This window comes from Crocodylus siamensis, chromosome 6 (genome assembly GCF_052110815.1).
Source record: "Crocodylus siamensis isolate JL-2025a chromosome 6, ASM5211081v1, whole genome shotgun sequence".
Taxonomy (NCBI): domain Eukaryota; kingdom Metazoa; phylum Chordata; order Crocodylia; family Crocodylidae; genus Crocodylus; species Crocodylus siamensis.
This window is the reverse complement of record NC_143400.1, coordinates 21,173,924-21,195,087: the sequence shown is the minus strand read 5'-3', so window position 1 is coordinate 21,195,087 and position 21,164 is coordinate 21,173,924. Positions and strand designations below refer to the sequence as shown.

The window sequence follows — 21,164 nt, the reverse complement described above, 5'->3', positions numbered from 1 at the left end:
TGATACTTAACAGAAAGGTACTGACAAAGCCCTCACCCACTCTTTCTGACAACAAAAGCTGTCTCTTAGTCTATCCTATACCTATACGGGGCTGAAACGACCCCCTGAAGTCCAGCCCTTGCCAGAGCGCTGTATCCCCTTCTTCCGTCCCATGCTTTTCTCTGCCTCTATAGAAGTGCAGCTCGTGCATTGCTAAGTGCAAACACTCTGACGTTGAAAAGCACGAGCCCTTTAGTGCCAACAGGGAACGCACTTTCTGTAGCGCTACTTTGGTGCATGTGATAAGGACCCTCACACCCCATAACCCATCCATCCCCTCTGTTAACCTGCAGAGAACATTTTCAATAGTGATCCCCATTGCCCTTCCTGTCTCCTTCAAATAGGTGGCTACCTTCTCCCACACCTTTTGTGCATAAAAACAGTCCCACAAGGCATGTGCCACTGACTCAGGCTCAGCACAGATTTCTCTTGGGCACTTGGGGGACCATGAGAGTCGCCATCAATGCAGCACCTGTTGCACTGGCAGTGCGTTTCGCACGGCCCTCCACGCCAGCGCCTCGTGCTCCCCTTTCCATTCCTTCCCCACCAGCCCTTTCCACACCCTGCTGACTTTCTCCATTCTCAAATACCCAAAATCTGACATCCTCTGCTTCCCCCTCATGAACTTCAGGACTTGTGAGAGAAAGACAGCTCAAGAGTCAGGAGATCCACTCCACATAGGTAGGTTTATTTAGCAGTTAAGTACACATGCCCATAGCAAGCAATGCATTAGTCACTGCCAGTAAGTCCTGCTCCACGTGTTATTGATCAGGCAGTCCAGGGTCTGGTTTGGAAATTCAGGGCTGTGGTTTCATCATCCAGCAGTTCAAGGCCTCTTTGTTCCCAAACTGTTGTATGCCTTTTGGTCCTTGTCCATGTAACCCTTCTGCCAGACAACAGTTGGCAGCAACAAGAACCCAGTTTACCTTGAGGGGAGAGTGGGGTGGGGGGGTTGTTACAGAAACTCATTATCTTAGCTACAGCCCCCACACAGGAGCCTTGGGAAATAATTTCTGCCTGGGTGTTCCCATGTGAGCAAACTCCCAAACAACAGCAAACTATAAGGGGGGTTGTTAATGGGGAAAAGGGCCAGACAGATGGAAGAACCCCGCAGTCACCAATCAGGGCCCCCGCAACTCACTGCTAACAATCAGTTCAGGGCTTTTGCTCCGTCCAAGGCAGGGTACACGGTGCCGTTTGTAGCACTAGTGCAGCTCCTAGACCAAGGTTTCCCTTGTCTCCCTGCCACTGGGACCCTGCTCCGCTGTTGTTGCTCTTTGTTGCTGCCAACCATTGCTGGAGCAGTTCTAGATGCAGGCTCAGCTCTTTCAGGATCTGGGAAATGTAGGCTCCTACCTGACCTACCAGCACACTACCATTCAAGCTCTTTAGGAGCCAGTGGGTGACAGGCTCAGACTGGACCCACTCAAGGGATTTGTACATCACCAGCACTCAACCCTCTTTGGTTGTGTGGTAAAATGCAATGCCGTCCCAATCTGGAGCCTCCCCTTATGCTGCCTGAGTTGGGGATGCCCTCCCCTTAGAGTTGCACAGTGGTGGTGAGCCCTAACCTCTCAGCTTCATTCATTCAACTGTCTGTTACCGAATCAACCCACTTAGGAACTTTCTAGTGTTAGAAGGGAGGGCCAGAGCACCGAAACCTGACTGCCCTGGCCTTTTATATTCAAAATGTTAAAAGCAGTTTGAACATCAACGATCTGGAAGATGGGATGGATTACACCCTCAGCAAGTTTGCAGATGACACCAAGCTGGGGGGATGTAACAGGAGTGCCGCTTTCGGAGCCTCGCTGGGCATGCGGCTCTGGCATCCTGTAATGGGCCAATTGCCCGCCTACTCTCGCCTGCCATGTCTTGATCTTGCTCATAATTGATGACAGGTTTAAATTAGCAGGAAGCTGCCCATTTTTGTGCGCCCCGATGACAGGGGGTGCCATCTGAGGCTCCTTTTCCTCCCCTGCACTGCAGCCCAAGCCTCGCAGATGGTGTTGGTGTGATCTCTCTAGGGCCATGGTATTAAGTCCCGGCCCTTTGCTTCCCTTTGGGGCTCCTCAACGCCCCTTCCCCCTCTCGGGGCCCCTCACTGCCCCTCGACGTTGGGGCGCTTTGCTGCTCCCTAACTCAGGGGCTCCTCGCACCCCCCAGCCTGGGCTCTTCGATACCCCTAATTCCGAGGCTCCACACTGCCTCCTAATCAGGGCTCTACGCTGACTCCTACCTCTGGGGCTGGGCCAACATACCCCCAAACAAAGCTGTGCCCACACAACACTGCCCACTGCGCCCACTGGGCACCAGGAGTCCCCGAATTACTGGGGAGCTCCTGTGGGGCCTCCTCACACCCCTACAGCCTCACCTGGTCCTCCGGTTGAACAAAAAACACAAACGCAAAGCCCCCGGGCTACAACATAAAAACTAGACCCTTCTGGTCTGAAACAATTAGAAACCTCTCCTTACCAGAGAGAGAGAGAGAGCTCATCCACCCTCAGCAGGGACCAGGGTGTCCCAACCATCTGAGCTCTCCCCTTGCCCAGGCCAAGTTCCTCCTCCTTCAGCTGCTGGAGGGGAACTTCCCTCCTGGCCTTCTGCCTGGGCTTAAGAAGGGCTAAGCTCCGCCCCTTCCTGGCTCTAGGCTTCCCTGGTTGCTAGGGCAACCAGCACCTGCACATTCCTGGTGACTGGCAGCTGTGCTTCCCCTTTTCCACCACTAGGGGTCTCTCCTGAGCCATTTCTACTCTCAGTCGCAGGACACCTGAGAGCCCTGTGACAGGGGAGGAGTAGATATGCTGCAGGGCAGGTCTAGGTTTCAGAGTGACCTAGATACATTGGAGGGTTGGGCCAAAAGAAACCTCATGAGGTTCAACAAGAACAAGTGAAAACTCCTACACTTAGGATGGGACATCCCATGCACCAGTGCAGGCTGGGGGCTGACTGACTAAGCAGCTCTTCAGAAAAAGGACCTGGGGGTTACAGTGGACAAGAAGCTGAATATGAGCCAACGGTGAGACCTTGTGGCAAAGAAGGCTAATGAAGGCTATGAAGACAACCAACTAATTGTCTACTGTTTAAGTAATGTTGCATTGGTAGGAATGTCACTAGCAGATGGAGGGAAGTGAGTCTTGCCCTTTATTCAGCACTGGGGAGGCCACATCTGGAGTCCTGTGTCCAGTTATGAGCCCCCCACTAAAGAAAGGATGTGGACAAGTTGGAGAGTCCAGCAGAGGGCAACAGAGATGGTTCAGGGGCTGGGGGGCATGACTTGTAAGGAGAGGCTGACTCCTCCAGGCCCCGTGTTCTCACATTTAGCCACAGTTCTCCTTGAACAGCCAAGTTGGGAACCAGGAGTCCTGCCTCCCACTCTTATTCCCCCTGCTCACTTCTGCCTGGGGCGCTTGTCCAGAAGAGTGTCCCGCAGCTTGGAAGAATTGTACTTGATAAAGGACCACCTTGAGAGAAGGAAAACTTGTGCGGATGCCACCCCTCCCACCCACACACTGCTACTGTAGTTCTCCCCCAGGGACTGCAGCCTAGCTGCACTGGGGTGGGCACAAAGCAGAAGCTTCACTTTGGAGAATTGGGGGTGTGGGACAGGAGCAGGCTCAGATGTTGCTCTCACTCCTGTGTCAGTCACACCCTTGTCTGCGTAGTCCAAGCTGTGCAAGGCCTTCATGGAGGATGACTTGCCAGAACCTGGGATCCATGTGATGGCAACAGGGAGACCAATGTTTTCTATGGGATCCTGCATCGCTTGGGCATTTAATGCTGCCACAGTGAGGTGGTCTCCTTTCTCTAGTGTGGCCTTCAGCTTCTCCAGTTCCTTTTGGGTTATATGGGGAAAGGCTTCAGGATCTAAACCAGGGGTGGGCAAAATATGGCCTCGTGGCCCAGATCCAGCCTGCAGGCTGGCACCCTTCAACTAATTGTATCCAGCCCTGCCAGTTGCTGCCCCTGCTGTGCTCACGTAGGGCTGAGTCCCACCTGCGCCTGCCTGGGGCAGCAGCAGACACAGCTTCCATGCAGAGCTGCTGCTGCCACTGCCCAGGGAACTGCTGGGTTCCCAGCCTCCAATGACTCCTTCTCCTGGCCCTGCTGCAGCACTGGGGGCAGCAGAGAGGGAGGGGAAGTTCCAGCATTGAGGAGAGTGGGGTGGGCTCTGCCTGCACCTTGCTTTGGTCCTGCTCAAGCATGGTTGGGCAGGGGAGCATGTGGGTGGTGGTGGGGGACATGAAGGAGCTTGGATGCTCACAAAGCCTGGCTGGGCAGGCACAGAACAGGCAGGTGAGGTGGAAGCAGCAGCAGGAGCAGGAGCCAGCACTGGCTTGGCTGTAGCCCACTGGGCAGGTGCGGGACAGAGACCAAGAGAGCCGAAAAGGCCAGGTGCAGGCAGGCCAGGCTCAGCTCCCTGTCCCCCCTGCCCTGCTAGGGGCTTCTCTTGCTGCCCGTGGGCAGCAGCTGCTCTCCTGCAGTGGGCAGTGTGGATCACCCTCCCCTTCCCCTACCTGCAGAGGGGTTAGGCTCAGCCATGTCATACAGAGCAGAGGGGAAAGCCCCCCTCAACACCCTCCACATCATACTCACACACTTACCCCACACCCCAACCACTTACCCCACCATACCCACACACACCACCTACACATCCCACATACATCAACACTTATACACCCACTGTACCCCCACCCCTGCACACACACCTCACTCCCACCACATACACTTCATGTACATCCCACACCCACACACATACACAAGGCTGAAGTCGGTTTCTCATTCCCAGTTTCTTATTCCCAGTTTCCAGTTCCTTTTTCAAAGCTAATCTGTACCAAAGAGAAGCATGTTATTCAGGAATAACACATTCTAAGGACAGAAAATTTCACTAGCTAGGCATATTTACTAATGAATATGTAAAATAATATCTTCTTTCAAGTACAGAGCCCTAAATGAAGATCATATTAGGACGGAATTATGGGGGAAAATACTTCTTTGGCCACCCCAAACTCCATGTAAATGCCACCAGGGAACTGTCCTGAAGAACTGTGAGTGCAGACCTGCCCAGCCCAAAGTACGGTTTGTGCATGCCAGACTGCCAACTGACAGCACCCCCGCCCCCATGCCCACTGTACTAAGCATAGGCTCCAATAAGGAACTAGTTTTGGGGCTGGGATTACAGATGGAAATCTTTTTTGGACCACCCCACACCAAGCCACTGGGGGACATCTCTGACCAAAGTCTTGCCCATTCCAAAGCACAGTTTCTTTGTGCCAGGCTGCCAACCAACACCCTCCCCGCCCCCTATGTCTACTATAGTAAATATAATGGCTAAAATAAGGAATTGGCTTTTGGGATAGGATTATGACTCAAAATGTTTTCTGGATCACTCCACACCATGCCTCTCTACCACAAAGGGACTCTTCTGGACATCTCTGACCAGAGTCTTGCCCGGCCCAAAGCACAGTTTAGCCATGCGAGGCTGCCAACTGACAGCCACCCATGCCCACTGTATGACGTACAGTATTGACAACCTCACGGTGTCAAAAATTATGAGACAAACTCTTTAAAATCAAGAGATTTGAAATGTAAATCATGAGATGCTATTTTGAAATGTTTGTGTTTGTGTTTGTGTGGAGGGTTATATGTGAAGGCAGAGTGGGCTGTGGGTGTTTGTGTGGGGGATTTGGAGTTCGGGGAGGAGGGAGTCCCCATATACCTTGGCAGGATGAGGGGTACTGTGGGGCAGTCCACACTCTTAGTTTCAACCACCAGACTCCACTGGACTGGAGATGGGACTCAGACCCCTGACTCTGATCATGCTATTCTGGGTCAAGGATATATGGATTAAACCAGGCTCTGCTGGGGCAGGGGCTGGCTCTTGCAGTGGGTGTGTGCAGCCCCTGGCACAATGGACTCCCAATCTCACTTGGTTCTGAGCTCTTAAAAGGTCACCCGCCCCCTTCCACACCTGTTATTGTTTTCAAGAGTCAAAGGATCCTTGCCCACGTACAGGGGCTTCCAGCCCCTGTGAATTTAAGAGACCAAAAGGGTAGCGTAACAGGGCTGCAATCAGAGGCAGGGTGGAGCAAAGCAAAGCAGCAGAAGGAAGAGAAATACAAAGATAATGGCTGGCAGCACGCTGCACCATGTGAGGGAATGCTGGGCAGCACTCCAGACAGGTCATGACCGCAGGGTAGGGGACAGGCTGGTAATTAGGCTAAGAAGAAATCCTTGTGCATGGTGAGAAACCCGGGCACACCTACACATTGCCATACAGTGATGTTGTTACTGCACTGTGCTTAAGTATCTTCCTTTTGGAAGGACTAAAACAAGGCGCAGTAATTGCCCATACTGCACCATGCAGGTGGCACACTTAAACTTCCCCACTGCACCACCGTACAGTGCGGTATAAGCAGGGAGTGTGCCACTACTGCAATGTAGTTAGAGATCACATACAGACCCACGTGATTGCTATGTCACTGTAGGGTGACATGTAGATGAGCCCCCCTGTGCCCAGGGGGACATAAGCCCAGACCCTGAGCCAGGGCAGCCAGCTGGTATCCAACCCCTGGAGAAGAGGAGCCGCTAGCAGCACAGGCTGCTGGTGGACACTGTGGGCCTAGGAGAGGCACCATGAAGGCCCACACTGCACTGTCCCAAATCAGATACCAGGGTGAAATTTCCCTTCCCTCCACACTTTTTAAAGCCAACAAGTTAAAACTTCCACCAATTCTTTTGTTTGAAAATGTCCAGGATTAAAAAAACATATATATATAAAAAAAAAAATACTAAAAACAGGTCTACTCAGCCCTGAGCCCACCCTCGACACCAAGTGTGGTGCTGGCACCCTCCCAGGGCTTGCAGCTGTCAGCACATGATGCAGCCACAAGTGCAGGTGAGCTCACCACCTCACTGAGCCCTGCCACAAGGTGCTTGTGTTGGACCTTCAGGGCCCGGTAGAGACAGTCTTTGCACGCCCTGTCCCAGCTGGGCATCAGGTCATACAACCTGCGCATCTTGTCCTGGTTGGTAGCCCCAGCCTTGATTCTCTGGTACTGCTCCTCGTCCAAAACGGGGCCGTAGAGTTTGTCCAGGAGGGCATCCACCACTGTGATGCACTGGATCAGCTGCTCTCGGTGTCTGTCAATGAAATGTGGGTCTGCAGAGGAAGCAGGGGGAGGGGACGGGGAGGGCACATGTGAAAATGCAATGGGTTTGTTGCCAAAATATCTCTGCTTCTTATGTTCCCCTGGAGTCAGGGCTTGGGGGTGGCAAGCCCCTGCTGGCAACCCGTGCTGTGCTCCCTGCCCTGTGTTTCCTGCCTGATCTTCTGCTCTGCTTTCTGCTCCCTGCCATTTCTGCTGCTGTGCCCCCTGTCCCCTCCCTGATCTCCTATATTCCAACCCCAGAGGCTGCTCATGCTTGTGGCACCCCTTAGCTATGAGGTAGTGATGCCCCATTAGCCCCTACTGACCTGCCTGGTCCTTAGGTGATGAGCATGTTAGAAATATTATTAAAAATGTATAGTGAATAGAGTGTTGTTAGAACTGCACAGTTTGTATCTCGTACCTGATAAGCAGAAACACCACCAAGGACATCTCGCTAATTTACTATCTCTTTGTAACACTAAATCACACATACCTTCAAACTCCTCTGCCTCTACTCTTGTAAACTACAAAGGCTGTGATTTAATTGGCTGTGTCCTTGGGAAAGAGAGGGGTTTGAACTTTTAGTAATCTAGAGAGCTTTCTAAGCATGGGTAATTAGCTAATGCATATATGCCTATCCGCCCCGCATACTTAAGTAGTTAATTATAATGCACATGCGACGGATGACGTGACATCATTTCATATATGTTTGTATGAACCAAAAATGAGTTGTAAGAGTTCCTGCTTCTGCACACGTGCCCAGGAGAGAAGGAATAAAACCCAGCTAAGAGTTTTCCTCAGGGGCAGAGTGTAGTCTTTTGTCTTCACTCTGACCCTATTTGCAAATATACCTTTTGTGTTGCTAATAGTGTGTGTCTGAGAGTTCTTCGCCTCCTGAGAAACGAACCGCAGCATTTTTGCAACAAGCAGGCTCACTGCATGTCCTCTGGAAGAGAGCAGAGAAGGGGGGAGGGTCAGAGCACAGGCAGGGGCATTCAGTGCATGTAGACGCTTTGGAGGGCCACAAAAGACGCACGATTTCCTGTGCATGCTGCTCTTCTGATGAGCCTCCCGCTGAAGGTGTGAAAGCCCTGATCTAGCCACATGCACTACCATAACGTGGGGTGGGTGAGCAGGGCACATGTCCCAGGTACCACCTAAGGGAAGCAGTCAGAAGTGGGGGCAAGGGTGACTTACCCCAGGGCCACTGCCTACCTCACTGCTTTTCGCTCCCTATCCTATGACCCCTACCCCAATCTGCCACTCTGCTTTCTGCTCCCTACCCTGTGCTCCCTGCCCCATCTGTTGCACTGTTTTCTGATCCTTGCCCCATCCTCTCAGTGTCATCAGCTTCTCTGCTTTCTGCTCCCTTGCCCATCTGCCACTGCGCTGCCTGCTCCATCATCAGTCTGCCTTGTGCCAAACACAGATGCAGACTGTGGCACTGGTGACATGTGTCATGGGTTGGCCACCCCTGATTTAGATGACAGATGATGGCTAAATCAGGCCTGGAAACAGCATAGAGGCAGCTGGTTCACTCCTGTCCCCATTACTCACTGTGATGTTAAAAGCCCAGCCTCATGCCAACAGAAGACCTTTACCTGCCTTCATTGGTGAAAGAAAAGCATCCCACGGTTCCTACCTTCTCGCACCATGGCCTCCCAGAGAATTTCAGAAGAATCTTCTCTGATATGGAGCTTGATGTTCATCTCCAGGTCCCTGATATAGACTTCAATGAAGGGCTGCCTTCTCTCTTGGATTGAATAAGAGAACTTGAGTTTTTGAGGCAAAGACAAGAGCAAACTGTGAGGGAGGAAAAGCAGCCCAGGTGGTCTGGAAGCTCAATGAGGTCTTGAAAGCAATGACTGTAATCTCTTGCCTAATGCACACCTCCAAAAAAAAAAAATAGACACCCATTTTTAGGAAGGAAGTACGCTGTAAAAAAGACAGGCAGGGCTGACTGTGAGACAAAGTAAGACCTCCTGGAAACATAGGCTGTCCAGGAAGCATGGCATCCCAGGAGACACTTTGGGTGATGCAGGCAGGAGCCTCCTGGAGAGAATGGTTGGTTTAATGACAGTGTTACAGTCCCTGAAGGGTGACAACAGAGAGGGTGGAGATGGGTTTTTCTCTGTGGCCACAGGAGACAGGACTATGAGCAATGGTCTCAAGCTGCAGCAGAGAAAATTGAGGTTGGTGATGAAGAGGCACCTTCTGGCCATGCAGGTGGTCCACCAGTGGAACAGGCTTCCTAGAGCAGCTGTGGAGTCTCCATCCCTAGATGTTGCCAAGAGCAGGCTAGGCAGACACTTGGCTGGGGTGGTTAGTCAGGGACAATCCTGCCTTAAACAGGGCTCGACTGGATGTGATCTCCTGAGGTCCCTTCCAGCCCAAGTTTCCTAGGAGCTCATGATCCCAAGTGGCACCAGGATCTCAGTCCTCTCCCTGGAGCCCACCACAGCAGTAAGGTACACTGCTCACTTTGGGTAGTATCTCAGCCTTTGGAGAGCTGGCCATGGTGTAATTCCTGTTGATGTACAGGGGGTTGTCAATCTGAGGAGGCTTGTCTAGAAGAACTGCATTGTGCTTCTCCTCATGCTCTTCCACAGCCTGTGAAGAGGTTTCCAAGCTCCATCACTTTGGTTAGATCAGTGATTCTCAACCTCTTCAGACTCCAGGTCCCCCTCTATGGGCTCCAGCCCCACCCCCAGAAAAATGTCAGCTCTTAGTTTTCATTTTCTTTGACTGCAGAACAATATTAGAACAATTCTGTTGTAGCAATGAATTCAGAAAGAGCCCCCAGGAGGGCAGGATACTTTGAACACTATGGAGTCCAATTTGAAATCTCTGCGCCACTCTTTTATGAATCATATTTCCTCACATTGCATGACACATTGGGCACATCTTCACATGCACCCTTAAGGCAACATAAGGAAGTTAACACCACATTAGTCACCATATTTAAGGCACATTAAGGATGGGTCTTCATGTGCCCATCCTTAATGAGCCTTAAATATGGCAATTTAGGGCAATCTGAGAGTAAATTTGATACCTGCATAAAGCCTAAAGCAGGTATCAAGTTTATTCTAGAGTAGTTAGGTGTTGTAAGCCACATGTAGGTGCGGTATGGCCTTCTGTCAGCTGCACCTGCCCAAGTCTGCTGGGCCACACACTGCTGCCAAGCACCGCCAGGAAGAATGGCAGCAGAAGAAAAACCCATGCCCAGGCTCAGGCCGAGGGAGCTGACACTGCCTCCCTCACTGGCAGTGTCCAGCAGGGAAGCAGGCACCATCAGCTCCTTGGGGCTCAGCCCCAGCACACTGGGAGCAACACCAGTGGGAGAAAGTGGCACCCAGTGCTAGAGCCATGCTGGGCACTGGGGTAGACCAAACCACTGGTGATGTATAGGGAGTGCATGTGCACCCCCTGTGATTGGCCACTGCCGACACTACCAGTGGTGCCTGCGGACTATCGCCACCCGCCACCTCCCCCCCAACTCACCACTGACACCACCGGCAGCTTCTGTAGGTGGTTGCTGATTGCCGCTGGCTGTTGCTGGCCACTGGTTGGTGCTTGCCACCCCCACACTGCACCCCTGCTGCCAACACCACCACGGCTACCTGTGGGCAGTCGCCGTGCCCCCATCCTCTGGGGGCACACGTTGTTCATGGACCGTACCCAGTCTGCCTGCTCTCTCATGGTGCGGGGGGAGCCACAGTGTCAGCTTCTAAGTGCGACTGAACCCAGGCCCGAGGCAGACACCAGTGGCAGCAACGCCCCGGCTGCTCTCGGCTGCGGAGGAAGGGCTTAGGGCTACAGCCATGCGGGAGCTGTCCCGGGTGCTGACCAGGGCAGCCTGCAAAGACCTTCCCCCAGCAAACCGCATCAAGGCGCCTTAAGACACCCATGTGCAGACACCCGCCTAACGTGCCCTAAGAGGCATTGCCCTTATGGTGCGTTTGGCTTAATTGCTGGTTAATGCAAGTGTAGATATGCCCAGTGTTTACCCCTGAACAGATTTCAAGGCACCCCAGAGTGCCTTATAATCCTGCTGAGAATCACTGCATTAGGTATCATACCTGTTTATCCTCATTTCTTTCCACTGTCCTTTCTCTGATACCACAGTGGGTCTAAATTATTTCCTCTTATTTTCACCTGGGTTTTTTTGAGTTTTGAGCTAGCGGAACATTTTCCATTGGCACTTTTCTAGCCAGTGGGAAAATGGGTTTTCCTGCAGAAACGAAAGATGTAGTACAAAGTATTATCTTTCATAGATAGATAGATAGATAGATAGATATCAACAATTTCCTAAAGGATGAAAACCTGGGAAAAAATGTCAGCATGTGAGTGTGAGTGTACACTCCTTCTATCAAGTTACTTCACAAGAACAATAGTGGAAAAAAGCATGTTTCCCATTTCTGCTAAGTGGGGAAAGAGACCTCACATTTCTCCTGGAATAAACCAACGGAACCAGGAAGGTAAGAACGGTGAACATGGGTGGTGCTTAACAGCAAACTGATAAAAGGAGGGAGGGGATTTCACTATATCTCTGAAACATTAACATCCAAGTTATCCAACCATTATAACCAAGCACAAAGTGCAACTGTACAGACATTCATGTCCATGTTGCCCTGAGATAAATCCCAAGATTCCCAGATAAGGAGCCAGGAACAGTTTATGCTGCCATATTGCCAAGTACGTCTGTACAGTTATCCCAGGATTGCATCTTTGAATCCATGGCTGAAAAGTGGCAGCAGATTAACCGTCTCACTAACCCCTGATTAGGAGGGTGATGTGTGTAGCAGCAGTCCCAGGAGATGTTTTTGTTCCAGAATGAACAAAGGTTTAACTAAGCACAATCATGAATGCTTGAAGAACAAAGGTTGCTGCTGGAATGGCCAAGGAGCCACTTGTCAGGTCGTATTATGGGGAGGAATCCTGTAATATTGCATAGGTATTACTATTAAAGTTCACTTGATAGCACATGGGACAAGTTGCCATGTCAATCCTTCAGGGTTTCTGGCAAAAAGAAATCCTACTGGTAACAATATTGGGCTTCCCTTTTGCACTGCCCTCAAGCCTGATGACTGGACAAGCCAAGGCTATGTGCTATAATTTCTAGTATACCACACCCTAAATAAGACCCATGCACTGTTTCTGGGAAGGCAGAAAAGAGGAAACCATTTATCTCCAGAGTTATGGGTGTATATAGTATGGACAGATAGTCACCTGCAGCCCATTCTCATTCCCTTTCCTGCTCAGGAATAAGCTACCGTTTTAACTTTTTCACAGCTAACTGCCAGCAGATCTTGGCTGCTCAGCCAAAATCTGAAGCTGTGGCTGCTGCTGAAGACTGGATCCCCTGAGCAGACTTTGAAGAGAGATAAAATCCAGTCTGCAGGGCTGTGAAATAGGAAGAGAGAGGCCAGGACAACAGAAAGCAAGCTTTCCAAAGAGAAGTGCTTGATTTGTGGAACATGAAAACTTAAAAAATAAATAAAATAAAAAAGGAGAGACAGTTGTTAATGCCTGCTGAGTGAAAAGCAATTAGCAGGAATGAAGTAGATGAGAATGAACCATGACTTCATGACACATTGAGTCCCTCAGTACTGCCTAAGTAGAAAGGCTGCTGCTGCTGCTTTCTGGGCAGAGACATTTTCTGATGAAGACAGAGCTGGTGGAGAATGTCTTTCATTTGAAAGCTGCTCTAACTCTATTCCAATGATGCAGTTGGTCCAATAAAAGAGATAACCCTAAAGAAGCCATGCCCTGTGTAAGACAAACAGCGCAATTTTGGGAGACTAATTCTTTGGTGGAAACATGCGTGTGGTGTGCAAATGAATATGCCCCTTTTCTCAACTCCAGAGTGCGCATCCCAGCATGCAGGCTCTGCCTCTGAATGCATCTGTCACTATCTTGCCCATCTCTGTGCTGGGGAGGCGGAGTGAGGCTTTTCCACCAGAGCTACTTTTTTCACTCCCTGTCTGCACCACAGTTGCTGGAAGACCTGGTCTCTGGCTTCTCCCAAACACATGTTGCTTTGAATTCTCCTTTACCTTTTCTAACGAATCATCGCAAGGGATCAGGTAGACGTGGAGGGTTGTGGGGGCATACATGGCAGCATGATACAGCAGCACCTTGGAGTGGACTGGAATATGCTTAAATAAATATCTAAAAATGAGGCCGAGGCAGGAGAAACTCGGGTTCTCCAGCACAGCATAGAATGGCTTCACTCTTGTTGGCTTCTCCAGGGTCAGCTCCCCATTAACGATGCGAGCAAGGTGCATGGAGGAAAAGTCAACATCTCCACCTGTCAACGGATTCAGATAATGGTCAAAAGAACCTTTAGCCAGTGACAGGGATGACTGCTGCCTGCAATTCATGAGGACACAGGCAGGACTCACTGGCATATGGATTACCATACTTTCCCACATACGACATGCCCCAGAATATAACACGCACCGTATTTTTAAAATGCAGAATAAAGGAAAAAGAGTTGTTCAAGAGTTATGACTGCATAGGGCAGGGAGATAGCTGAATCTTCAGTACACTCACCCTCCCCTTTCTGCTTAACTAAAGCTGGAAACCTTAACTGCTGCTGCTCCAGGGTCTCCAGTGATGGGCCTATTTCTTTATGCCTTGGACAAGAACTAAAGAGTTATCAGGGCTCTGAAATATGAGATGAAAAAACAGAAGCAGCTAGTAGCCAGCAAAATCATCCGTAGAAAAGTTACCTTGATTAGTGGATGATAACCACCATTAATTATCTGGGGCAGAAAATCAGCTTCCTTACTTAACGCACACATGCCAGTTTGGGGGAAAAAGGTGTGTTTTGTATGTCAGAAAATATGATAACTTATAAAAGATCTCATCTTACATATGCACACCATGATGTATATTAGGGGTTGGTTGGTGGGCTGTATCTGGGCACTGGATCTGGTTTGTGGGCTTTGCCATGGTCCTGCACCAGATTTGAGCTCTGTGGGGGCAATGGCCAGTGGTGGGAGGTTGTGCCTATGGCCATACCAGGGCTGGATCAAAGCTGTGCCAAGGACAAAGGCAGGCAGCCAGGTCAGAGCAGTGATCCTACCTCAAACCCCAGCCAATGGTTCCAGTCCATGGCTCTGAAGACTTGCCAACCTCTGCCTTACCCTATGGTTGTAGAAAACAGTCTTTGTGGGATATATAAAAGTACAGGACCCTTGTGCCCAACACAATCTGATTCCAGCCCCTATCTTCCACCTGTACCTTTGAGGCACACAATGTGCGGGAGATAAACGGCTGCTATGGCCCCAGCTGGTTCCACCTGGATGTTAAACAAGGGGCTGGCGACCATCCATCCCTGCAGCTGATGTGGCTTCAGGTGCTGCTCCCAGGAGTCCCATTTGTACTCAATGGCCACCAAAGCCCTCACCTCAAAGCCCAGAGATGTTTCAGAGCATCAGTATAAGCCTGCTCTGGAGAAATGAATCCTGAAGAGAAGGAGAAAGAAGAGCAGGGTCAAATTATGCTGCTGGGAACCATCTCAACTCCTGCTTTTATTCAAGAGAGGTGACCTCACTTGGGTTCATCCTAGACCTCAAAAATACATGTCTACTGCATTGTCTGGCATGCACTCTTTCCCCTCCAGGATTAGTCCCTGTATTCTGCCCCTGGATCCCCAGGTGAGAAGCATCTGGCATCCTGATGGCAGGAGCAGATCCACAGGAGAGCAGCAGAGTGGTCACACTGCCATCTCTCTGCAGTGATGGACATGTGCTGGTGGACTCATCTCCTGTAGCCCTGGAGGGCTGGGTGCCCTGTAGTGTCAGGAGAGCAGGGGAGAAAGGGGGGACCCACATGCTACTGTCACCAGATGGTGTGAAGGTAGGGAAAGCCTTAGGATGTCTCCTGCCCACCTCCAACCAGGGGCTGTGGGCAGCACCTCCACAGGATCCCTGGTCCCTGCTCCTCACCCACTTCTCCCATCCTGGCCAACTCTGTGGACAACTAGGGAAGGAACAGGAGGTAGGAGTGCCTGGAAGGGTAAGCATCACCCAATAAGGACAACATCCCCAGCCCTCCCCCACCCTCAGCATATCTCCCATCAGCTAGGCAATAGATAGGCAAGGGGAAGCTGGGACTTGGAACTCTGTGCAGCTGCTCCTCAGAGCCATGCAGCTGTATCAGGACATGGATAGTCCTGAGGCTCCCATGCCCCCATGTCAGTTGGAGACAGCAGGGGTAGTGCACAGATCTCCACTTCCTCCACCCTGCAGCAAGCCCTGGTGGAGAGTGTGGAAGGGGTGGAGCACTGGCGTGAAGGGGTGAAGTTATTGGAGCTGTGCACAGGAGCCTACCTGCTTTGGGGACTCCAACAAGTCCCTGATTCATGATGCTGTGGCCTAGTCAGCCCACTCAGGGGGCAAAGGGCAGGGGGAGAAAGGGGAAGTGGAGGCAGAGGAAGCAGGCACTGGTGATATCTCCTGCAACCTCCTTTTCAAATTCCTGGATCCTCCTATGCCCAATGGCCAGGAGTCCCACTGTTCACTTGCTCTATGCTACCCTTCTTCCAATTCAATGAAGAAAATTCAGATTCCTTGATTGAAACACATACCTCAGGTTTGTAGGGCTGATGTTTGGGGGAAGGGGCAGTGGGTGTGGTGGGTGAGTAAATATGGCAGTAGCACTTTTCTTTTTCTGTTGTTTTCATAGAATCATACAATCATAGAAGTTAAGTGCTGGAAGGGACTTTGAAAGATTGAATCCAACCCCCCATGCTCTGGGCAGGAATACTGCTGAGAACAAATGATCCTAGCAAAGTGTCTGCCCAGTCTCCTTTTGAAGACTTCCAAGGTTGAGGAACCTCCTTGAGAAGCCTATTTCAGCTTCTGGTCACCCTTACTGTAAGGAAGTTCTTCCTTACGTCCAACCTGAAACCTCCCTCTAACAGTTTATGGCCATTGCTCCTTGTCCTCCCCTGGGCTGCCCTAGTGAAGAGTTTCTCCCAGTTCCTGATATTCACCCCTTAAATACTTATAGATGGCCACCAAGTCCCCCCTCAGCCTTCTCTTCCCCAGGCTGCACAATCCCAGATCCCTTAAGGTTCCTCATAAGGTCTGCCCTACAGACCCTTGATCATTCTTGTGGCCATTCTCTGGACCCTTTCAAGATTCTCGGTATCTTTTTTGAAGTGTGGCACCCAGAACTGGACACAGTACTCTAGATGGGGTCTTGCCAGTGCTGAGTAGAAAGGAAGTATCACTTCCTTAGCCCTGCTCATGATGCATTGGTGAATGCATTCCAGTATGCTATTAGCTCTGCTGACTACAGCATCACACTGGCAGCTCATGTTCATCCTGTGATCAACCATAACCCTGAGGTCCCTTTCCACCATCGTACGGGCCAGGCCATCTCCTCCTAATCTGTATTCACATAGCTGGTTACTTCTCCCCAGATGAAGCACTCTACATTTATTTTTATTGAACTGCATCCAGGTCATGCCCAGGACCAGGAGCCTCCTCCAAGCTGTTCCTGAGCCTCAGCTCCACCAGCTGATGTCTCTCTCACAGCTGCCAGCAACAAACTGCTGCTTCACCCTATATATATCCTGGGTTTCAAAATGGCTTCTGTACTCAAGCACCTGGCTACTGCATGCTCCAGCCCTTAAAGTGACTGGCACCAACAGTGCCCTGCCACAATGTGCGTCCTTAGAAGGAGGAATAGGGTGTGGGGTTAGACACTCAGGGCAGCAGGCACCCCAGCTCTCACCTGTATGTATGCTGATAGCTCTTTGGACCTGGAACAATATCTGGCTTTACTTCTAAAAGATCCTGAAACACAGGAACAAGCATTAACTTGGCCCCATAGGACCAAAACTGGCACATGTGTTTTCTCTGCTGACTTGTAGTGAAACCTGCTACAGGTAAATCCTTTTCTTCCACTGCAGAGGAGAGAAAAAGACTTCATGGAACACATCCCAAGGGGAATTATTTCTTCTCCTGCACCATTGCTCTTTGTGCTGGGGAACAGGGGTGGCTATAGACACGTGGGAAATGGGGATGTTTGAAACTTCAGGTTACCATATTTCCTTGCACATAACACACTTTTCCTCCCAAACCCAGCTCCTGAAATTTCAGTGTGCAAGACTGTAATAAAGATTAAAAACCCAGAGGGGGGCTTACCTGGGGCTAGAGGTGCCTGGGGCCAGCACAAGACCTTGCTGAGCCGGGGGGAACACGGGTGCGGAAAGAAGGAGGGAGAAGGCACTGCAGCAGAGGAAAAAAAAAAACCCTAAAGAAACAGCTGAGCCACACGGAGCCGGAATTGACTCCCGTGCCAGCATGGTCCCACTTTATGGCTGTGTGCTGGTGCCAATTTGCTGGCCAGTCTATGGAACCAGGGATAAAATCCCCAATGAGCATAAAGCCTAGGGGAACAGAATTGAGTTCCCCTGTGGGCACTCAGCATCCCAGGGCTGAACTGCACTCCACAGAGGGCAGATGGTGGCAGTCCTGATTGGGGGTTTTGAAGGAGAGTATAAGTCCAGAAGGGCAACATTACTTACCCAAAGCAGACTCATGGATTCTGGGCACCAGCCAGGCAGACCTGGCTGACCCAAAGCCTATGGACAGCAGGAGAGGCAGCTGTCCATGTCAATGTGATGATGAACCAAAAGAATTGAGACCAACACTGGGAGACCAGGTAACCCAGGGACAGACCAAAGTTAAGTCATTCCCACTGAGGTGGGTGCCAAGTGAGGTGAACTGGCATTCATACACAGCCTACCATTTTGAGAGGTCAAGACTTGTACCAAGACCATAACCAGACCCAAAAGACTGGGATACAACATCACTGGTTGGCACTAGGTGAAGTGTAGGGGAGGCAGAGCCCCAAAACAGGAAGAATAAGAGAAGAATCGAAGGAGGGGATCAGGCAGGACGGAGCATACATCTTCCTCCCTATTAACTAAATTTATTTCAGCAAAGCCATGGCATGAAAGAACCACTGAGGACCCTCCTGAAGCTGTTTTGATCATTGACTATCTCTCCCACTGACAATGGTAACATCCTATAGACCAGCACACACCAGGTGCTCTGGTGAATGGCACGGTCACGTACAAAGACACATGGTGAGAACACTTTTTGCTTGTGATGGGGAAATGTGAAAATCAAACCTGCATGGGACTCATATTTCCCTTTTGGAGGGCGGATTGAGAAAGGGACCAAAGAAGGTGAGAGGGAGAACAGCAGAGATGAGTGTATGGGGTTGGATGTGCTGTGAGGGGGTCATATGGGGCAGGATGTTGGATCCACAGCATTTCCCAGGGAAGGCAGAAGCTGGGCTCTGGTCCTTTCCAGAGCGGGTGTATGAGCTTTGGGTCCCTGCAGCTGGACCATGGCTCACTCACCTGATACGACCCTCTTCTTCTCCACCTTCTTTTTCCTGATACCTGGAGAAGACAAGAGGGAGTCTGAGAAGGAAGTGGCAGAGTGGAGCTAGGTGTTTTGGAGGAACGGGGTGCTAGGAGGGGGAGGAATATGCCTCTCCAAACCAGGAGCACACCTGGAGGGACTCGGGAAAGAGAAGTCTATAATCTCCTTCTCATCCCAGGGGTCTTTACCACTGCAGGGGAAGCCCTGCACTGCCCAACCAGAGAAGCCAGGTAGCACAGCCAGAGCCAAGTATCTGTGGGGTGACACTAAAGGAGTACTTGCCCTTTGCCCCATAGCATATCAGTGTGGGGAGGGGAGAATGGGGCACCAGGACAGCTCCCAGGAAGCTGACACCACACAGCTGCCTTCAAGGTGCAGAGCATGGAGGCAGGGAAGACTCCCCTTCCCCTCCCTACCTGGCTTGCAATCCTTGCAATGGTTCTCACCCCCAGGCATTGTTTGAGCTCGCTACGCCTCTGCTCCATGACATCCCCCAGCTTCAGCATCTGCTTCCTTCCTGTAGTCATTCACAGCCCTGCGTCTCCCTGGGGTCCCATGTCCCCCCTTTCTCCCATTGCTGCCTTGTGAGTGTGATGAATTAAGTTTGAGGGGAGACTTCATGACCTTCCCACCCTCATTTTCTCTGATTCTCTCATTCTTTATAGACACAGTGCTGAAGCAGGACCAGGTTGGCAAGAGGAGTCACAGGGAGTGGGAAAGGCTTTGACCTCCATCACAGGCAAAGAGCAGATCCTTCAGGGTGAGCTCAGAGTTGGCCCCTTCCAGAGGACATGTACCCTCCAGCTCTCAGACAAGGGGGGAATTTGTTTCCTCCAAGACCTGGTAGAGACGGTCCTTCTGTCCAGTGTCCCAGCTGGGCACCAGCTCATACAGCCCCTGAATCCTCCTCTGGTTGCCCCTGCATGGTACCCCACTATTAGTTCTGGCCCAGCAGACCTTGGCACATGTTAAAACAGCCTATGTGCATAAGGTAGGATCTTTGGTTCAGCCACTCCTGATGCTGATTGACAGAAGGTTCTCCTGAGAGAACGAGACATTGAGAAAATTTCCTTTGCAGCAGGGATTGGAGTGGCCAAGCCAGGTAGCGGCATGACCCTCAGGGGCAACACTGGGGGCTTTTATTTTATCTGTACAAGTACAAGAAAAGGCAAAGCAAGGTCCTCCAAATGATACACATCTTTATTGGGATAGCCTATGGGGTAACATGACCCAGAGCAGCTACATGCAACAGAGAATACACAAACAGACCCTTGTTCTTTCCTGGGGTTGCCATATTAGCATGGGGTGTCATCCTTGGCCTCTCTATCTCATTTCCCTTGAGACTGCTCCTCACAATCTGCAGCTCTCAGATGCTGATTGTTGTGACTGAGGCTGAGCTGCTGCTGGGATCAGAGGATCTGTAGAGGAATGTGGGAAATGCCCAGCACAGAAATGAGGGGTGTGCGGTGTTCATGACTCTCCAGGAGAGTGACTGGAACAAAGTTGCCAGGGGGAGCTCCAGAAACAACTTCACATCAGGGGTAGCCAATTTATTCCCAACACCTGCCTCTCTCCCTGGGCAGCTGGCTCTTCGCTCTGCATTGGGACATCCCAACAGGCCAGTGGAAGCCAGATCAGGTCATGGCACCTTGTGGTCCTGCCCCACTCTTCTGGGGTGAATTGAGGCCCAGAGTCACAGCAAGGGTAGAGTCCTAAAGGAAGCAGGGCTAGAATTGTTCCCAGTCCTTGCCTGGTGCAGATGAGAAGAGAAGGCCTCATACAAATGTACTGTTTGTTCTCACATACAACATGCACCATTTACCTCCTAAAATCTCCCCCAGCTGATCAGGGTGCATGTCTCTAGCAAGGAAACTGATTTTCTGCCTGGGACAGAAGCTTCACATTCCTGCTTCCCAGTGCAGCATCTCTTTGGGTGGATGACGGAGATGCTGTGGATATCGTGTATCTGGATTTTAGCAGAGCTTGTCACAAGGTTCCACATGACCTTCTCATAAATAAACTGGGCCTGTGAAACAAGGCATGGGCTAAGACATGGAGAGGCAAGTAGGATGGGAAATCAACCTGTGTCTGAAGCCAGGAGGTTAATCCAGGAGTGAAGTTCAAGGATGAACTAAGTCAAGACACCACAAGATCAGACAAGAAGCAAAGCTAAGGAGCCAACTGGAGGGAGTACCAGAGCAGTCTTGGATCAGGCTTGCCCAGATGCTTCCTCTTCTTGGTCAGGAGTTTATATGTAGTCACCTATTAGGCCCTACTGGAGGCTTCACACCAGCTTTGACCAGTATAGGGGGATAGCCATGGAGCAGCAAGTGAAGATGAATGGCCATACTGTTACACCAAGGCACCCGGATCAAGACTGCAGCCTGACATGTGGTCTTTACTCCACAGGTATCAATGACCACCTCTCCTATTTAATGGTCTTGATGTTGCACTAATCAAGCTAGCCTTTCTTACAGCAATTTTGCTCCCTGCTAGCTGCTCCTGGCCTCCTATTTCACAGCTCGTTAGCTTTTTTCAAAACGAGAGATTCACCCATGGAGAC

The 21,164-nt window shown here is 50.8% G+C and overlaps 1 protein-coding gene across 1 annotated transcript; it reads right to left on the bottom strand.

Annotated features, from left to right (window-relative positions):
* Positions 1 to 6,839: 6,839 nt before the first annotated feature.
* Positions 6,840 to 19,057, bottom strand: LOC149861553 (NACHT, LRR and PYD domains-containing protein 1b allele 2-like). The gene is given in 8 exon segments (XM_090053770.1): positions 6,840 to 7,198; positions 8,830 to 8,940; positions 9,644 to 9,797; positions 13,244 to 13,497; positions 14,436 to 14,659; positions 16,938 to 17,109; positions 18,577 to 18,618; positions 19,018 to 19,057. Coding segments are annotated over 8 exon segments (1,356 nt in total).
* Between the last annotated feature and the right edge of the window lie 2,107 nt (positions 19,058 to 21,164).